Consider the following 19,781-nt stretch of genomic DNA (forward strand, 5'->3'; position numbering starts at 1 on the left):
CTCGACTACTGTAACTCCCTCCTCACTGGCCTACCTCATCGCAGGCTATCCCCACTCCAGTCCATCATGAATGCTGCTGCCAGACTCATTCACCTTAGTAATCGCTCTGTATCTGCCACCCCTCTCTGCCAATCCCTCCACCCCTCTTTGCCAATCCCTCCACTGACCTCCACTCAGTGTCCTCCACCCCTCTCTGCCAATCCCTCCACTGACCTCCACCCAGTGTCCTCCACCCCTCTCTGCCAATCCCTCCACTGGCCTCCACCCAGTGTCCTCCACTCCTCTCTGCCAATCCCTCCACTGACCTCCACTCAGTGTCCTCCACCCCTCTCTGCCAATCCCTCCACTGGCTTCCAATTGCCCAACGGATAAAATTCAAAACACTAACACTGATGTATAAAGCCATTTATAACTCCGCCCCAAACTACATCACCGACCTTGTCTCTAAATACCACCCAAACCATACTCTCTGCTCCTCGCAAGACCTCCTACTCTCTAGCTCCCTTGTCTTCTACTCCCATGCTCATCTTCAGGATTTCTCAAGGGCTTCACCCATCCTCTGGAACTCCCTACCCCAATCTATCAGGTTATTGCCTAATCTGCTCACTTTTAGGCGCACTCTGAAAACCCATCTCTTCAGGGAAGCCTACCCCAACCCCAGCTAATACTGGAATCCTCTACTTTTCCTGCCACTCCATCCCCCACAGCTAATTACCTCTTTTACCATTATCCCCTCCCTCCTAGATTGTAAGCTCCAAGGAGCAGAGCCCTCCTGTATTGAACTGTATAGTTACTGTAATGTCTCCCTCCATAATGTAAAGCGCTGAGCAAACTGTTGGCGCTATATAAGTCCAGTATAATAATAATAATAATAATCATAATATCCCATGGCGAATGCATGGAGGAACCATATGTGTGACACATTGAACAAAAGCACACACTAAGGAATGAGAAGCAAGTGGCCTATGTAGAGGGGCTGCCAAGGCCGAAATCTGCTCCTTGATTGTGCTCAAGGCCATTCTCAAATCAGCTGCATACTGGAGGAAAGCCAAGATCTGACCCCACCTCACACCAGTCTACATATGATTTCCAGGTTTTATGGTAAATCTTCATAGAAGTAGCCACCCTGGCTACTTCTTAGTAGGGTGGATATGACTGTATCTGACAGCCCCCTCTATTCTGCAAGACTCCAATACAGCCAGCGGCTGTAACAACAAGGTGGAGGATCAGACCTTGTGCCAGGAAGTCTGGCTGAGCCTGAAGATTCCAAGGATTGTCTACTGAGATGATCACAATGTCTGAATGCCATGTTCTCCTGGGCCAAGCAGGTACAATCAGAATCTCCAGTGTTCCCTCCATCTGAAATTTGTTGAGGTACTTGCAGGAACAGTGTAGGCTGAACATCGCTGTTTAGCTTTGGAAAGGTTAAATTCTTGAAATCTTTTATAATCCAGAATTGGCATGATCACTACCTGAGACAGAAGTTTACCGAGAGCCTGAAACCGCAATAATATTTTTTTGGGATTAATAGAAAGTATAAAAGCATTAAAAAAAAGAGTGCAAAATTCTCAGAATTCCAGCTTGTATCTGTGAGCGATCATACAGCAGACCCAATCTTCTCCCCCTGCCACACTTCCACAAATGTCCTCCCACCCGAGCCAGTGGGGGTGCCTCCTTTATTGAGCTGGAGACTTAGGGTCCACCTTGTCTGACTTAGAGGACCAATATTTCTATGGAACTGTCCACAGGCTTCGCCCTGGAGATCGAAGCCTGCAAGTGACAAAAGGACTGTCTCGTGGCTACAGGAGTAACAATAGAAGGAACAGTTTCCCTTTAAGATGAGCGCTTACCCTCCTTCCAAAATGGTTAAAAAAAGTTTCCTTCTGAAAACTTATGGATATACTTATCCAAATTTAGCTCAAATATATGTTCCACCTGAAAGAGAAACCCCACCGACAGCTTTTTGAAGGGTAATTCTGCAGGCCAGCATTTTGGCAAATTAATCCCACATATGTGTATGGACAAAGTCCTAAGTGCAAAATGAATGGAATCCTTAAAAACTTCTACAGCAAAAAAAAGAGCCCGCGGGGCCGGTGCCTACTCTACCTATTTGGTAATGTGACCTTTCCAGAATCTCCTCGTCAGGTATTACTGAGCAGTAAAACTTCCCCTTTACTGGCCGTTACTGCAACACACAAGGGTGACGCTTCAATCAGGGGGATTTGATACCTGGGGGCTTCTTGTTACGCTCCCATATTTTGTAGGATAATGGTTTCTATTGGATGCCACTCATCCACTTTAATGAATATTCCATTATGGTTTCACCTACCTGGAGTTGTGTTTGGCGGAATGAGCGGGATGTCCCCCAGGGTGCAATTATATTGCGCATACTCGTCAAAGGTTGACTGTACTTGTGAATCGGTATGATTGTTAGCCGGGTATTCAGCTGAAGTGTCGGCGATGGTGCCGATGGTGGAACCCGGGCTATAAAGAAAACACACAGAAATATCTCAGCTTTGCTGCCTTTTTTCCCGGGCAGATCGGTCTCCACACAGACATATCGGGGTGATTTACTAAAACTGGAGAGAGAGAAATCTGCTGCAGCTCTGCATAGAAACCAATCAGCTTCCAGGTTTTTGTCAAAGTTTAAAGTGGATCTAAAGTCTTAGGCTCCTTTCCCACGGGCGTTCCGGATGTCCGTTTTTCATCTGTCCGACTAGTGAAGGATCACCCGTTCACATCCGTTAATGTCCGTTTTTTTGAACGGAAGAAATATATTTTCTAATGAACAAAAAAAGCGGAATGGATGAAAAACAGATGTAAATGGAAGAAAACTGACGTAAATGGATGAAAAAAGAATGAAAGAAACGGATGTAAACGGATGAAAAACGAATGTAAACTGATCTGTTTTTTTCTTTGAAAAAACATGACTGAACTGATGAAAAAAACAGAACGCCCGTGTGAAAGCACCCTTAAAGATTTTCACCCTAATGCATTCTATGGATTAAGGTGCAAAAACTTCTGTGCTGTGCTGCTGTATCCAGGACCGCTGTTAGCAACCACGGGGCCCCATACAACCAACCTGACAGGGCCCCCTTCCCCCCCAAAAAAATACAGTTTACTATGCTTTGTTTATGAATGAACACGGTTCCAGTAATTGCCCCCCCCCGCCTCATCCTTTACCCTCCCTGCCCATATTGGACTCACCCAGCTGCCTGAGCCCCCCTGCTGTCCTGGCCAGTAGGACTGGTGGTACCCCCCTTATCTACGACCCTGGCTGTATCCCCCCCAGCACCCCCTTATTCTTACCTGAGCCCAATCTGATCCATTGATGTGCCCGAGAGCAGCAACTCTCACTACTGCCTCCCTCCTCTCTGAGCGGATTGATGGCAGCAGGAGCCATTGGCCACTCGCTCTGCGTCACCGGCAGACTATTATATAATAATAAATACTTAGGGGCTGATTTACTGAAGACAAACAGACTGTGCACTTTGTAAGAACAGTTGCTCCAGAGCTTAGTAAATGAGCAGAAGCTCTGCTGACTTCCATCATCCAATCATGTGTGAGTAAAAATGCTTTTTTTTTTCCCTTGCATGTGATTGGGTATTCTTGGCAAAGGGGAGCTTCACCTCATTTACTAAACTCTGGAGCAACTGCACTTGCAAAGTGCACAGTCTATTTGCCTTTAGTAAAGCAACCCCCATGTGTGTGTGAAGTGCTCGGTGGATATGCTGCAGTGATGGACGCCTCAGTCTGCCGGGGATTCAATTGTTGTCCTGTGAGCTGGACATTAGGAAGGTCTTACCCAGACCCCTGAACACCCTCCCCATACTGCACCCCCTAAACTACACACCCCTCTCCTATGCTTCACACCACCCCCTGTACTGTACACAACCCACCTATACTGCACATCCCCCTTCCCCTATACTGCACCCCCCTTCCCCTATACTGCACCCCCCCTTCCCTATACTGTACCTCCTATATTGCACCCCCCTTTCCCTATACTGCACCCCCTTCCCTATACTACACCCCCCCTCTCCTATACTGCACACCACCACCCCCTATGCTGCACCCCCCTCCCCAATATTGAACACCCCCCCCCTATACTGCACACCCCCTCCCCTATACTGCACACCCCTTCCCTATACTGCACATACCCCTCCCCTATACCTCACCCCCCTTACCTATACTGAACACCACGCACCTATACTGCGCACCCCCCTTCCCCATGCTGCACCCCCCCATACTAGAACCCCTTCCCTATACTGCACCCCCTCCCCTATACTGCATCACCCTCCCCTAACTGCACACCCCCCTCCCTCATACTGCACACCCACCTCCCCTATACTGCACACCCCCCTCCTCTATACTGCACCCCCCCTCCCCTATAGAATGACATTGGGGTGACTTACCGGAAGCTAAGTACACGGATAGCCATACAGTCGGGGTCCGTTACTTGGATGATTATGAGAGCCTGCCGGGAGAATGTCCATCATTAGTATTCTGGATCCGTCACGTCTACATTTACAGGATTAATATTCATCTGAGAATTTCATTCCAAGTATAAGTCAGGACAAAGATTTGTTTTTTAGAGTTCATACAGATTTATATAACGGTGATATCGCCATCATTTCAGAAATAAGTATTCAATACCAGATACCTCTATAACATCGGTTTGCATCACACTTGTAGATTTATTTATTTTATTTTAACAGAGAAATTATCATTTTTATTTTGCTATTTTATATCGGTCATTATTTATTAGCACTTAAACATTTACAAAATGATGATTTCTCTATTATTTTATCATCGGCAAGTGTTATTTTATAAATAATCATTTCTTACCTTTAAACATCAGTTTGCAGCAGACTTGTGGATGGTCAGCTTGGCCTGCACGCTGGTTGACTGCCTCTATCTAACTGAAGTCCCAGATCAGTACTATCTGGGACTTCAAATAACCTCCAAACACGGAAAGGTTTCTTCACAGTAAGAGCTGTGAGAATGTGGAATAGACTCCCTCAAGAGTTGGTTCCGGCCAGCTCAGTGGATTGCTGTAGGAAAGTCCTGGATCCTTTCTTGGATACACAGAATATAACTGGATATAACATTTATAGGGAAAGTTGATCCCGGGAATATCCGATTGCCTCTCGGGGGATCAGGAAGAACTTTTTCCCAGCAGGAGCAAATTGGATCGTGCTTTGCTGGGTTTTTTTTCCTTCCTCTGCATCAACTGTGGGTGTAGGATTATAACTTTTTATTATTTTTTTTAATGGTTGAACTGGATGGACTTTTGTCTTTTTTCAGCCAGACTTCAGTGAGGAACAGAAGTATTTGAACACCCTGCGATTTTGCAAGTTCTCCCACTTAGAAATCATGGAGGGGTCTGAAATTCACATTGTAGGTGCATTCCCTCTCTGAGAGACAGAATTCAAAAAAAAAATTCAGGAAATCAAATTGTATGGTTTTTAAAGAATTTATTTGTCTTGCACTGCTGAACAGAAGTATTTGAACACCTAAGAAACAGCAAGAATTCTGGCTCTCAAAGACCTGTTACTGTGCAGTTAAAAAGTCCACCTCTACTCCACTCATTAATCTAACTTAGTAGCACCTGTCTGAGCTCTTTAAAGACACCTGTCCACCCCACAGTCAGTCAGACGTCAACTACTACCATGGGCAAGACCAAAGAGCTGTCAAAAGACACCAGAGACAAAATTGTGGACCTCCACAAGGCTGGAAAGGGCTACAGGGCAATTGCCAAGCAACTTGGTGAAAATAGATCAACTGTTGGAGCAATTGTTAGAAAATGGAAGAGGCTAAAGACAACTGTCAGTCTCCCTCGGACTGGGGCTCCATGCAAGATCTCACCTCGTGGGGTATCACTGATGATAAGAAAGGTGAGGAATCAGCCCAGAACTACAAGAGAGGAGCTGGTCAATGACATGAAGAGAGCTGGGACCACAGTTTCAAAGGTCACTGTCGGTAGAACACTACGCTGTCATGGTTTCAAATGATGCATTGCACGGAAGGTTCCCCTGCTCCAGTCATCACATGTCCAGGCCCGTCTGAAGCTTGCCAATAACCATCTGGATGATCCAGAGGAGGCATGGGAGAAAGTCATGTGGTCAGAGGAGACCAAAGTAGAACTTTTTGGTCTAAACTTTACTCGTCGTGTTTGGAGGAGAAAGAAGGATGAGTTGCATCCCAAGAACACAATCCCATCCCATCCAGACCTAAATCCAATAGAACATCTTTGGAAGGAGCTGAAATTCCGTGTTGCTCAGCGACAGCCCCGAAACCTGACAGATCTAGAGGAGATCTGTGTGGAGGAGTGGGCCAAAATCCCTGTTGCAGTGCAAACCTGGACAAGGACTACAGGAAACGTCTGACCTCTGTAATTGCAAACAACGGCTTCTGTACCAAATATTAACACTGATTTTCTCAGGTGTTCAAATACTTCTGTTCAGCCGTGCGAGACAAATACATTCTTTACAAACCATACAATGTGATTTCCTGAATATTTTTTTAAAATTCTGTCTCTCAGAGTGGGAATGCACCTACAATGTGAATTTCAGACCCCTCCATGATTCCTAAGTGGGAGAACCTGCAAAATCGCAAAGTGTTCAAATACTTCTGTTCCTCACTGTATATTACCCCACACATGTCTATATCACCCCAGGCATGTCTATATCACCCCAGGCATGTCTATATCACCCCACACATATCTATATCACCCCAGGCATGTCTATATTACCCCACACGTGTCTATATCACCCCACACATATCTATATCACCCCACACATGTCTATATTACCCCACACATGTCTATATCACCCCACACGTGTCTATATTACCCCACACATGTCTATATTACCCCACACATGTCTATATCACCCCACACGTGTCTATATTACCCCACACGTGTCTATATTACCCCACACATGTCTATATTACCCCACACATGTCTATATTACCCCACACGTGTCTATATTACCCCACACATGTCTATATTACCCCACACATGTCTATATTACCCCACACATGTCTATATTACCCCACACATGTGAGGTATGGAGGCAGATGTTGAAGTGAGAGCAATACTTCTACATCCATCACTCACAGGATGCGAGTTGCGGCTCTATCTTTTTAAAGCACACGGGCTTCCCCCAATTATGTTCTAAATAGTTACTGGAGACTTGCTGTGAAATTCATGGAAATGACCCGATACCATTATAGTTTCCCTGTAAACTGTCTACAAGATTAAATTCATGAATGGCGAGAAATTCCCGATAATATTTAGGCCAATAACAGATGTTCTTATACTTACATAATACTGAATTTTTCCTACAAGTTCCATGTATTCCTGAGATAAAGGATCGCAATATTCTGGTATGAAGTCCAGATCCATTTCTATAGTGAAAAAGCAAGTATAGGTTTTTTCAGTTGGGGGTTTAGGTGATGTCGTTGTTGGTGTTGTAGTTGGAACTTCTGTAGTTGTAGGTGCTGAAGTTCTAGTTGGTACTGTTGTAGTTGTAGGTGGGGCAGTTGTAGTTTGTACTTCTGCAGCAGCAGGTGGGGCAGTTGTAGTCAGTGCTGCTGTAGTTGTAGGTGGGGCAGTTGTAGTTGGTGCTGCTGTAGTTGTAGGTAGGATAGTTGTAGTTGATGCTGCTGTAGTTGTAAGTGGGGCAGTTGTAGTTGGTGCAGCTGTAGATGTAGGTGCTGCAGTTGCAGTTGCTGCTGCTGTAGTTGTAGGAAGGATAGTTGTAGTTGGTGCTGCTGTAGTTGTAGGTGGGGCAGTTGTAGTTGGTGCTCCTGTAGTTGTAGGTAGGACAGTTGTAGTTGGTGCTGCTGTAGTTGTAGGTGCTGCAGTTGTAGTTGCTGCTGCTGTAGTTGTAGGTAGGATAGTTGTAGTTGATGCTGCTGTAGTTGTAAGTGCTGCAGTTGTAGTTGGTGTTGCTGTAGTTGTAGGTGTTGCAGTTGTAGTTGGCACTGTTGTAGGTGGGGCAGTTGTAGTTGGTACTGCTGTAATTGTAGGTGGGGCCGTTGTAGTTGGTACTTCTGTAGTTGTAGGTGGGGCAGTTGTAGTTTGTACTTCTGTAGTTGTATGTGTGGCAGTTGTAGTTTGCACTGTTGTAGGTGGGGCAGTTGTAGTTGGTACTGCTGTAGTAGTAGGTGGAACAGTTGTAGTTAGTGCTGTTGTACTTGTAGGTTCTACAGTTGTAGTTGGTGCTGCTGTAGTTGGTACTGCTATAGTTGTAGGTGCTGCAGTTGTAGTTGGTGCTGCTGTAGTTTTAGGAGGGGCAGTTGTAGTTGGTACTGTTGTAGTTGTAAGTGCTGCAGTTGTAGTTGGTGCTGCTGTAGTTGTAGGTGCTGCAGTTGTAGTTGGTGCAGCTGTAGTTGTAGGTGCTGCAGTTGTAGTTGGTGCTGCTGTAGTAGTAGGTGGAACAGTTGTAGTTGGTGCTGTTGTAGTTGTAGGTTCTACAGTTGTAGATGGTGCTGCTGTATTTGGTGCTGCTGTAGTTGTAGGTGCTGCAGTTGTAGTTGGGGCTTCTGTAGTTGTAGGTGGGATAGTTGTAGTTGGCGCTGATGTAGTTGTAGGTGCTGCAGCTGTAGTTGGTGCTGCTGTAGTTGTATGTGCTGCAGTTGTAGTTGGTGCTGCTTTAGTTGTAGATGGGGCAGTTGTAGTTGGTGCTGCTGTAGTTGTAGGTGCTGCAGTTGGAGCTGATGTAGTTGTAGGTAGGATAGTTTTAGTTGGTGCTGCTGTAGTTGTAGGTAAGGCAGTTGTAGTTGGTACTGTTGTAGTTGTAGGTGCTGCAGTTGTAGTTGGTGCTGCTGTAGTTGTAGGTGCTGCAGTTGTAGTTGGTGCTGCTGTAGTAGTAGGTGGAACAGTTGAAGTTTGTGCTGTTGTAGTTGTAGGTTCTACAGTTGTAGTTGGTGCTGCTGTAGTTGGTGCTGCTGTAGTTGTAGGTGCTGCAGTTGTAGTTGGTGCTGCTGTTGTTGTAGAAGGGGCAGTTGTAGTTTGAACTGTTGTAGTTGTAGGTGCTACAGTTGTAGTTAGTGCTGCTGTAGTTGTAGGTGCTGCAGTTGTAGTTGGTGCTGCTGTAGTAGTAGGTGGAACAGTTGTAGTTGGTGCTGTTGTAGTTGTAGGTTCTACAGTTGTAGTTGGTGCTGCTGTAGTTCGATCTGCTGTAGTTGTAGGTGCTGCAGTTGTAGTTGGTGCTTCTGTAATTGTAGGTGGGATAGTTGTAGTTGGCGCTGTTGTAGTTGTAGGTGCTGCAGTTGTAGTTGGTGCTGCTGTAGTTGTATGTGCTGCAGTTGTAGTTGGTGCTGCTGTAGTTGTAGATGGGGCAGTTGTAGTTGGTGCTGCTGTAGTTGTAGGTAGGATAGTTGTAGTTGGTGCTGCTGTAGTTGTACGTGGGGCAGTTGTAGTTGGTGCTGCTGTAGTTGTAGGTGCTGAAGTTGTAGTTGGTGCTTCTTTAGTTGTAGGTACTGCAGTTGTAGTTGGTGCAGTTGTAGTTGTAGGTGCTACAGTTGTAGTTGGTGTTGCTGTAGTTGTATGTGGGGCAGTTGTAGTTGGTGCGGCTGTAGTTTTAGGTGGAGCAGTTGTACTTGGTACTGTTGTAGTTGTAGCTGGGGCAGTTGTAGTTAGTGCTTCGGTAGTTGTAGGTTGGGCAATTGTAGTTGGTAATTCTGTAGTTGTAGGTGGGGCAGTTGTAGTTGGTGCTGCTGTAGTTGTAGGTGCTGCAGTTGTAGTTGGTGCTGCTGTAGTTGTAGGTAGGATAGTTGTAGTTGGTGCTGCTGTAGTTGTAGGTAGGCTAGTTGTAGTTGGTGCTGCTGTAGTTGTAGATAGGACAGTTGTAGTTGGTGCTGCTGTAGTTGTAGGTGCTGCAGTTGTAGTTTGTACTGCTGTAGTTGTAGGAGGGGCAGTTGTAGTTGGTACTGTTGTAGTTGTAGGTGCTACAGTTGTACTTTGTGCTGCTGTAGTTTTAGGTGCTACAGTTGTAGTTGGTGCTGCTGTAGTTGGTGCTGCTGTAGTTGTAGGTGGGGCAGTTGTAGTTTGTGCTGCTGTAGTTGCAGGTGGGATAGTTGTAGTTGGCGCTGTTGTAGTTGTAGGTGCTGCAGTTGTAGTTGGTGCTGCTGTAGTTGTAGGTGCTGAAGTTGTAGTTGGTGCTGCTGTAGTTGTAGGTAGGATAGTTGTAGTTGGTGCTGCTGTAGTTGTAGGTAAGGCAGTTGTAGTTGGTGCTGCTGTAGTTGTAGGTGCTACAGTTGTAGTTGGTGCTGCTGTAGTTGTATGTTGGGCAGTTATAGTTGGAACTGTTGTAGTTGTAGCTGGGGCAGTTATAGTTAGTGCTTCGGTAGTTGTAGGTGGGGCAGTTGTAGTTGGTACTTCTGTAGTTGTAGGTGGGGCAGTTGTAGTTGGTACCGCTGTAGTTGTAGGTGAGGCAGTTGTAGTTGGTACTTCTGTAGTTGTAGGTGGGGCAGTTGTAGTTGGTACTTCTGTAGTTGTAGGTGGGGCAGTTGTAGTTGGTACTTCTGTAGTTGTAGGTGGGGCAGTTGTAGTTGGTACCGCTGTAGTTGTAGGTGGGGCAGTTGTAGTTGGTACCGCTGTAGTTGTAGGTGGGGCAGTTGTAGTTGGTACTGCTGTAGTTGTAGGTGGGGCAGTTGTAGTTGGTACCGCTGTAGTTGTAGGTGGGGCAGTTGTAGTTGGTACTTCTGTAGTTGTAGGTGGGGCAGTTGTAGTTGGTACCAGTGTAGTTGTAGGCAGGGCAGTTGTAGTTGGTACCAGTGTAGTTGTAGGTGGGGCAGTTGTAGTTGGTACCGCTGTAGTTGTAGGTGGGGCAGTTGTAGTTGGTACTTCTGTAGTTGTAGGTGGGGCAGTTGTAGTTGGTACCAGTGTAGTTGTAGGTGGGGCAGTTGTAGTTGGTACCAGTGTAGTTGTAGGTGGGGCAGTTGTAGTTGGTACTCCTGTAGTTGTAGGTGGGGCAGTTGTAGTTGGTACTTCTGTAGTTGTAGGTGGGGCCGTTGTAGTTGGTACCAGTGTAGTTGTAGGCGGGGCAGTTGTAGTTGATACCAGTGTAGTTGTAGGTGGGGCAGTTGTAGTTGGTAACAGTGTAGTTGTAGGTGGGACAGTTGTAGTTGGTACCAGTGTAGTTGTATGTGGGGCAGTTGTAGTTGGTACCAGTGTAGTTGTAGGTGGGGCAGTTGTAGTTGGTACTCCTGTAGTTGTAGGTGGGGCAGTTGTAGTTGATACTTCTGTAGTTGTAGGTGGGGCAGTTGTAGTTGGTACTTCTGTAGTTGTAGGTGGGGCAATTGTAGTTGGTACCAGTGTAGTTGTAGGTGGGGCAGTTGTAGTTGGTACCGCTGTAGTTGTAGGTGGGGCAGTTGTAGTTGGTACTTCTGTAGTTGTAGGTGGGGCAGTTGTAGTTGGTACCAGTGTAGTTGTAGGAGGGGCAGTTGTAGTTGGTACCAGTGTAGTTGTAGGTGGGGCAGTTGTAGTTGGTACCAGAGTAGTTGTAGGTGGGGCAGTTGTAGTTTGTACTCCTGTAGTTGTAGGTGGGGCAGTTGTAGTTGGTACTTCTGTAGTTGTAGGTGGGGCAGTTGTAGTTGGTACCAGTGTAGTTGTAGGTGGGGCAGTTGTAGTTGGTACCAGAGTAGTTGTAGGTGGGGCAGTTGTAGTTTGTACTCCTGTAGTTGTAGGTGGGGCAGTTGTAGTTGGTACTTCTGTAGTTGTAGGTGGGGCAGTTGTAGTTGGTACCAGTGTAGTTGTAGGCGGGGCAGTTGTAGTTGGTACCAGTGTAGTTGTAGGTGGGAGAGTTGTAGTTGGTACCAGTGTAGTTGTAGGTGGGAGAGTTGTAGTTGGTACCAGTGTAGTTGTAGGTGGGGCAGTTGTAGTTGGTACCAGTGTAGTTGTAGGTGGGGCAGTTGTAGTTGGTACTCCTGTAGTTGTAGGTGGGGCAGTTGTAGTTGGTACTTCTGTAGTTGTAGGTGGGGCAGTTGTAGTTGGTACCAGTGTAGTTGTAGGTGGGAGAGTTGTAGTTGGTACCAGTGTAGTTGTAGGTGGGGCAGTTGTAGTTGGTACCAGTGTAGTTGTAGGTGGGGCAGTTGTAGTTGGTACTCCTGTAGTTGTAGGTGGGGCAGTTGTAGTTGGTACTTCTGTAGTTGTAGGTGGGGCAGTTGTAGTTGGTACTTCTGTAGTTGTAGGCGGGGCAGTTGTAGTTGGTACCAGTGTAGTTGTAGGTGGGGCAGTTGTAGTTGGTACCAGTGTAGTTGTAGGTGGGGCAGTTGTAGTTGGTGCTGCTGTAGTTGTAGGTGCTGCAGTTGTAGTTGGTACTGCTGTAGTTGTAGGTGCTGCAGTTGTAGTTTGCGCTGCTGTAGTTTTAGGTAGTATAGTTGAGGTTGGTGCTGCTGTAGTTTTAGGTGCTGCAGTTGTAGTTGGTGCTGCTGTAGTTGTAGGTAGGCTAGTTGTAGTTGGTGCTGCTGTAGTTGTAGGTGCTGCTGTAGTTGTAGGTGCTGCAGTTGTAGTTTGTACTGCTGTAGTTGTAGGAGGGGCAGTTGTAGTTGTAGGTGCTACAGTTGTACTTTGTGCTGCTGTAGTTGTAGGTAAGGCAGTTGTAGTTGGTGCTGCTGTAGTTGTAGGTGGGGTAGTTGTAGTTTGTGCTGCTGTAGTAGTAGGTGCTAAAGTTGTAGTTGGTTCTTCTGTAGTTGTAGGTACTGCAGTTGTAGTTTGTGCTGCTGTAGTTGTAGGTGGGACAGTTGTAGTTGGTGCTGCTGTAGTTGTAGGTGCTGCAGTTGTAGTTGGTACTGCTGTAGTTGTAGGTGCTGCAGTTGTAGTTGGTGCTGCTGTAGTTGTAGGTGCTGCAGTTGTAGTTGGTACTGCTGTAGTTGTAGGTGCTGCAGTTGTAGTTGGTGCTGCTGTAGTTGTAGGTGCTGCAGTTGTAGTCGGAGCTGCTGTAGTTTTAGGTGGGGCAGTTGTAGTTGGTGCTGCTGTAGTTGTAGGTGCTTCAGTTTGTGCGGCTGTAGTTGTAGGTAGGATAGTTGTAGTTGGTGCTGCTGTAGTTGTAGGTAAGGCAGTTGTAGTTAGTGCTTCGGTAGTTGTAGGTAGGGCAGTTGTAGTTGGTACTTCTGTAGTTGTAGGTGCTGCAGTTGTAGTTTGTACTGCTGTGGTTGTAGGTGCTGCAGTTGTAGTTGGTGCTGCTGTAGTTGTAGGTGGGACAGTTGTAGTTGGTGCTGCTGTAGTTGTAGGTGCTGCAGTTGTAGTTGGTACTGCTGTAGTTGTAGGTGCTGCAGTTGTAGTTGGTGCTGCTGTAGTTGTAGGTGCTGCAGTTGTAGTTGGTACTGCTGTAGTTGTAGGTGCTGCAGTTGTAGTTGGTGCTGCTGTAGTTGTAGGTGCTGCAGTTGTAGTCGGAGCTGCTGTAGTTTTAGGTGGGGCAGTTGTAGTTGGTGCTGCTGTAGTTGTAGGTGCTTCAGTTTGTGCGGCTGTAGTTGTAGGTAGGATAGTTGTAGTTGGTGCTGCTGTAGTTGTAGGTAAGGCAGTTGTAGTTAGTGCTTCGGTAGTTGTAGGTAGGGCAGTTGTAGTTGGTACTTCTGTAGTTGTAGGTGCTGCAGTTGTAGTTTGTACTGCTGTGGTTGTAGGTGCTGCAGTTGTAGTTGGTGCTGCTGTAGTTGTAGGTAGGCTAGTTGTAGTTGGTGCTGCTGTAGTTGTAGGTGGGACACTTGTAGTGGGTGCTGCTGTAGTTGTAGGTGCTGCAGTTGTAGTTGGTACTGCTGTAGTTGTAGGAGGGGCAGTTGTAGTTGGTACTGTTGTAGTTGTAGGTGCTACAGTTGTACTTTGTGCTGCTGTAGTTGTAGGTAAGGCAGTTGTAGTTGGTGCTGCTGTAGTTGTAGGTGGGGTAGTTGTAGTTTGTGCTGCTGTAGTTGTAGGTGCTGAAGTTGTAGTTGGTGCTTCTGTAGTTGTAGGTACTGCAGTTGTAGTTCGTTCTGCTGTAGTTGTAGGAGGGGCAGTTGTAGTTGGTACTGTTGTAGTTGTAGGTGGGGCAGTTGTAGTTGGTACTGTTGTAGTTGTAGGTGCTACAGTTGTACTTTGTGCTGCTGTAGTTGTAGGTAAGGCAGTTGTAGTTGGTGCTGCTGTAGTTGTAGGTAGGCTAGTTGTAGTTTGTGCTGCTGTAGTTGTAGGTGGGACAGTTGTAGTTTTTGCTGCTGTAGTTGTAGGTGGGATAGTTTCAGTTTGCGCTGTTGTAGTTGAAGGTGCTGCAGTTGTAGTTGGTGCTGCTGTAGTTGTAGGTGCTGCAGTTGTAGTTGGTGCTGCTGTAGTTGTAGGTGCTGCTGTAGTTGTAGGTGCTGCAGTTGTAATTTGTGCTGCTGTAGTTGTAGGAGGGGCAGTTGTAGTTTGTACTGTTGTAGTTGTAGGTGCTACAGTTGTACTTTGTGCTGCTGTAGTTGTAGGTAAGGCAGTTGTAGTTGGTGCTGCTGTAGTTGTAGGTGGGGTAGTTGTAGTTTGTGCTGCTGTAGTTGTAGGTGCTGAAGTTGTGGTTGGTGCTTCTGTAGTTGTAGGTACTGCAGTTGTAGTTGGTGCTGCTGTAGTTGAAGGTGGGACAGTTGTAGTTGGTGCTGCTGTAGTTGTAGGTGCTGCTGTAGTTGTAGGTGCTGCTGTAGTTGTAGATGCCGCAGTTGTAGTTGGTACTGCTGTAGTTGTAGGTGCTGCAGTTGTAGTTGGTGCTGCTGTAGTTGTAGGTGCTGCAGTTGTAGTTGGAGCTGCTGTAGTTGTAGGTGGGGCAGTTGTAGTTGGTGCTGCTGTAGTTGTAGGTGGGGCAGTTTGTGTTGCTGTAGTTGTAGGTAGGATAGTTGTAGTTGGTGCTTCTGTAGTTGTAGGTAAGGCAGTTGTAGTTGGTGCTTCGGTAGTTGTAGGTGGGGCAGTTGTAGTTTGTACTTCTGTAGTTGTAGGTGGGGCAGTTGTAGTTGGTGCTGCTGTAGTTGTAGGTGCTGCAGTTGTAGTTGATGCTTCTGTAGTTGTAGGTACTGCAGTTGTAGTTGGTGCTGCTGTAGTTGTAGGTGGGACAGTTGTAGTTGGTGCTGCTGTAGTTGTAGGTGCTGCTATTGTTGTAGGTGCTGCTGTAGTTGTAGATGCCGCAGTTGTAGTTGGTACTGCTGTAGTTGTAGGTGCTGCAGTTGTAGTTGGTGCTGCTGTAGTTGTAGGTGCTGCAGTTGTAGTTGGAGCTGCTGTAGTTGTAGGTGGGGCAGTTGTAGTTGGTGCTGCTGTAGTTGTAGGTGGGGCAGTTTGTGTTGCTGTAGTTGTAGGTAGGATAGTTGTAGTTGGTGCTGCTGTAGTTGTAGGTAAGGCAGTTGTAGTTAGTGCTTCGGTAGTTGTAGGTGGGGCAGTTGTAGTTGGTACTTCTGTAGTTGTAGGTGGGGCAGTTGTAGTTGGTGCTGCTGTAGTTGTAGGTGCTGCAGTTGTAGTTGGTACTGCTGTAGTTGTAGGTGCTGCAGTTGTAGTTGGTGCTTCTGTAGTTGTAGGTACTACAGTTGTAGTTGGTGCTGCTGTAGTTGTAGGTGCTGCAGTTGTAGTTGGTGCTGCTGTAGTTGTAGGTGCTGCAGTTGTAGTTGGAGCTGCTGTTGTTGTAGGTGGGGCAGTTGTAGTTGGTGCTGCTGTAGTTGTAGGTGGGGCAGTTTGTGTTGCTGTAGTTGTAGGTAGGATAGTTGTAGTTGGTGCTGCTGTTGTTGTAGGTAAGGCAGTTGTAGTTAGTGCTTCGGTAGTTGTAGGTGGGGCAGTTGTAGTTGGTACTGCTGTAGTTGTAGGTGGGACAGTTGTAGTTGGTACTTCTGTAGTTGTAGGTGGGGCAGTTGTAGTTGGTGCTGCTGTAGTTGTAGGTGCTGCAGTTGTAGTTGGTACTGCTGTAGTTGTAGGTGCTGCAGTTGTAGTTGGTGCTGCTGTAGTTGTATGTAGGATAGTTGTAGTTGGTGCTGCTGTAGTTGTAGGTGCTGCAGTTGTAATTGGTGCTGCTGTAGTTGTAGGTAGGCTAGTTGCAGTTGGTGCTGCTGTAGTTGTAGGTTGGACAGTTGTAGTTGGTGCTGCTGTTGTTGTAGGTGCTGCTGTAATTGTAGGTGCTGCAGTTGTAGTTTGTACTGCTGTAGTTGTAGGAGGGGCAGTTGTAGTTGGTACTGTTGTAGTTGTAGGTGCTACAGTTGTACTTTGTGCTGCTGTAGTTGTAAGTAAGGCAGTTGTAGTTGGTGCTGCTGTAGTTGTAGGTGGGACAGTTGTAGTTGGTGCTGCTGTAGTTGTAGGTGCTGCTGTAGTTGTAGGTGCTTCTGTACTTGTAGGTGCTGCAGTTGTAGTTTGTACTGCTGTAGTTGTAAGAAGGGCAGTTGTAGTTGGTACTGTTGTAGGTGTAGGTGCTACAGTTGTACTTTTTGCTGCTGTAGTAGTTGGTGCTGCTGTAGTTGTAGGTGGGGTAGTTGTAGTTTGTGCTGCTGTAGTTGTAGGTGCTGAAGTTGTAGTTGGTGCTTCTGTAGTTGTAGGTACTGCAGTTGTAGTTGGTGCTGCTGTAGTTGTAGATGGGACAGTTGTAGTTGGTGCTGCTGTAGTGGTAGGTGCTGCACTTGTAGTTGGTACTGCTGTAGTTGTAGGTGCTGCAGTTGTAGTTGGTGCTGCTGTAGTTGTAGGTAGAATAGTTGTAGTTGGTGCTGCTGTAGTTGTAGGTGCTGCAGTTGTAGTTGGTGCTGCTGTAGTTGTAGGTAGGCTAGTTGTAGTTGGTGCTGCTGTAGTTGTAGGTTGGACAGTTGTAGTTGGTGCTGCTGTAGTTGTAGGTGCTGCTGTAGTTGTAGGTGCTGCAGTTGTAGTTTGTACTGCTGTAGTTGTAGGTGCTACAGTTGTACTTTGTGCTGCTGTAGTTGTAAGTAAGGCAGTTGTAGTTGGTGCTGCTGTAGTTGTAGGTAGGCTAGTTGTAGTTGGTGCTGCTGTAGTTGTAGGTGGGACAGTTGTAGTTGGTGCTGCTGTAGTTGTAGGTGCTGCTGTAGTTGTAGGTGCTTCTGTACTTGTAGGTTCTGCAGTTGTAGTTTGTACTGCTGTAGTTGTAGGAAGGGCAGTTGTAGTTGGTACTGTTGGTGTAGGTGCTACAGTTGTACTTTTTGCTGCTGTAGTTGTAGGTGCTGCAGTTGTAGTTGGTGCTGCTGTAGTTGTAGGTGGGGTAGTTGTAGTTTTTGCTGCTGTAGTTGTAGGTGCTGAAGTTGTAGTTGGTGCTGCTCTAGTTGTAGGTGCTGCAGTTGTAGTTGGAGCTGCTGTAGTTGTAGGTGGGGCAGTTGTAGTTGGTGCTGCTGTAGTTGTAGGTGGGGCAGTTTGTGTTGCTGTAGTTGTAGGTAGGATAGTTGTAGTTGGTGCTGCTGTAGTTGTAGGTAAGGCAGTTGTAGTTAGTGCTTCGGTAGTTGTAGGTGGGGCAGTTGTAGTTGGTACTGCTGTTGTTGTAGGTGGGACAGTTGTAGTTGGTACTTCTGTAGTTGTAGGTGGGGCAGTTGTAGTTGGTGCTGCTGTAGTTGTAGGTGCTGCAGTTGTAGTTGGTACTGCTGTAGTTGTAGGTGCTGCAGTTGTAGTTGGTGCTGCTGTAGTTGTAGGTAGGATAGTTGTAGTTGGTGCTGCTGTAGTTGTAGGTGCTGCAGTTGTAATTGGTGCTGCTGTAGTTGTAGGTAGGCTAGTTGCAGTTGGTGCTGCTGTAGTTGTAGTTTGGACAGTTGTAGTTGGTGCTGCTGTTGTTGTAGGTGCTGCTGTAATTGTAGGTGCTGCAGTTGTAGTTTGTACTGCTGTAGTTGTAGGAGGGGCAGTTGTAGTTGGTACTGTTGTAGTTGTAGGTGCTACAGTTGTACTTTGTGCTGCTGTAGTTGTAAGTAAGGCAGTTGTAGTTGGTGCTGCTGTAGTTGTAGGTGGGACAGTTGTAGTTGGTGCTGCTGTAGTTGTAGGTGCTGCTGTAGTTGTAGGTGCTTCTGTACTTGTAGGTGCTGCAGTTGTAGTTTGTACTGCTGTAGTTGTAAGAAGGGCAGTTGTAGTTGGTACTGTTGTAGGTGTAGGTGCTACAGTTGTACTTTTTGCTGCTGTAGTAGTTGGTGCTGCTGTAGTTGTAGGTGGGGTAGTTGTAGTTTGTGCTGCTGTAGTTGTAGGTGCTGAAGTTGTAGTTGGTGCTTCTGTAGTTGTAGGTACTGCAGTTGTAGTTGGTGCTGCTGTAGTTGTAGATGGGACAGTTGTAGTTGGTGCTGCTGTAGTGGTAGGTGCTGCACTTGTAGTTGGTACTGCTGTAGTTGTAGGTGCTGCAGTTGTAGTTGGTGCTGCTGTAGTTGTAGGTAGAATAGTTGAAGTTGGTGCTGCTGTAGTTGTAGGTGCTGCAGTTGTAGTTGGTGCTGCTGTAGTTGTAGGTAGGCTAGTTGTAGTTGGTGCTGCTGTAGTTGTAGGTTGGACAGTTGTAGTTGGTGCTGCTGTAGTTGTAGGTGCTGCTGTAGTTGTAGGTGCTGCAGTTGTAGTTTGTACTGCTGTAGTTGTAGGTGCTACAGTTGTACTTTGTGCTGCTGTAGTTGTAAGTAAGGCAGTTGTAGTTGGTGCTGCTGTAGTTGTAGGTAGGCTAGTTGTAGTTGGTGCTGCTGTAGTTGTAGGTGGGACAGTTGTAGTTGGTGCTGCTGTAGTTGTAGGTGCTGCTGTAGTTGTAGGTGCTTCTGTACTTGTAGGTTCTGCAGTTGTAGTTTGTACTGCTGTAGTTGTAGGAAGGGCAGTTGTAGTTGGTACTGTTGGTGTAGGTGCTACAGTTGTACTTTTTGCTGCTGTAGTTGTAGGTGCTGCAGTTGTAGTTGGTGCTGCTGTAGTTGTAGGTGGGGTAGTTGTAGTTTTTGCTGCTGTAGTTGTAGGTGCTGAAGTTGTAGTTGGTGCTTCTGTAGTTGTAGGTACTGCAGTTGTAGTTGGTGCTGCTGTAGTTGTAGGTGGGACAGTTGTAGTTGGTGCTGCTGTAGTTGTAGGTGCTGCTGTAGTTGTAGGTGCTGCAGTTGTAGTTGGTACTGCTGTAGTTGTAGGTGCTGCAGTTGAAGTTGGTGCTGCTGTAGTTGTAGGTGCTGCAGTTGTAGTTGGTGCTGCTGTAGTTGTAGGTGCTGCAGTTGTAGTTGGAGCTGCTGTTGTTGTAGGTGGGGCAGTTGTAGTTGGTGCTGCTGTAGTTGTAGGTGGGGCAGTTTGTGTTGCTGTAGTTGTAGGTAGGATAGTTGTAGTTGGTGCTGCTGTTGTTGTAGGTAAGGCAGTTGTAGTTAGTGCTTCGGTAGTTGTAGGTGGGGCAGTTGTAGTTGGTACTGCTGTAGTTGTAGGTGGGACAGTTGTAGTTGGTACTTCTGTAGTTGTAGGTGGGGCAGTTGTAGTTGGTGCTGCTGTAGTTGTAGGTGCTGCAGTTGTAGTTGGTACTGCTGTAGTTGTAGGTGCTGCAGTTGTAGTTGGTGCTGCTGTAGTTGTATGTAGGATAGTTGTAGTTGGTGCTGCTGTAGTTGTAGGTGCTGCAGTTGTAATTGGTGCTGCTGTAGTTGTAGGTAGGCTAGTTGCAGTTGGTGCTGCTGTAGTTGTAGGTTGGACAGTTGTAGTTGGTGCTGCTGTTGTTGTAGGTGCTGCTGTAATTGTAGGTGCTGCAGTTGTAGTTTGTACTGCTGTAGTTGTAGGAGGGGCAGTTGTAGTTGGTACTGTTGTAGTTGTAGGTGCTACAGTTGTACTTTGTGCTGCTGTAGTTGTAAGTAAGGCAGTTGTAGTTGGTGCTGCTGTAGTTGTAGGTGGGACAGTTGTA

At 46.6% G+C, this 19,781-nt stretch overlaps 1 protein-coding gene across 1 annotated transcript in view; it reads right to left on the reverse strand.

Annotated features, from left to right (window-relative positions):
• Positions 1-4,495: 4,495 nt before the first annotated feature.
• Positions 4,496-19,781, reverse strand: part of LOC149438073 (uncharacterized) — a 38,864-nt gene continuing 23,578 nt past the window's right edge. Inside the window, exons 6-12 of the mRNA XM_089660292.1 lie at positions 17,026-17,196; positions 12,710-13,314; positions 12,363-12,366; positions 10,673-11,358; positions 7,877-8,198; positions 7,325-7,407; positions 4,496-4,543 (exon numbers count right to left, since the gene is read on the reverse strand). Of these exons, the coding sequence (XP_089516418.1) occupies positions 4,496-4,543; positions 7,325-7,407; positions 7,877-8,198; positions 10,673-11,358; positions 12,363-12,366; positions 12,710-13,314; positions 17,026-17,196 (1,919 nt within the window). The remainder of the gene's footprint in view (positions 4,544-7,324; positions 7,408-7,876; positions 8,199-10,672; positions 11,359-12,362; positions 12,367-12,709; positions 13,315-17,025; positions 17,197-19,781) is intronic.

Source organism: Staurois parvus, unplaced genomic scaffold (assembly GCF_062004578.1).
Source record: "Staurois parvus isolate SC_StPar_1 unplaced genomic scaffold, SC_StPar_1.0 ptg001221l, whole genome shotgun sequence".
Taxonomy (NCBI): Eukaryota; Metazoa; Chordata; class Amphibia; order Anura; family Ranidae; genus Staurois; species Staurois parvus.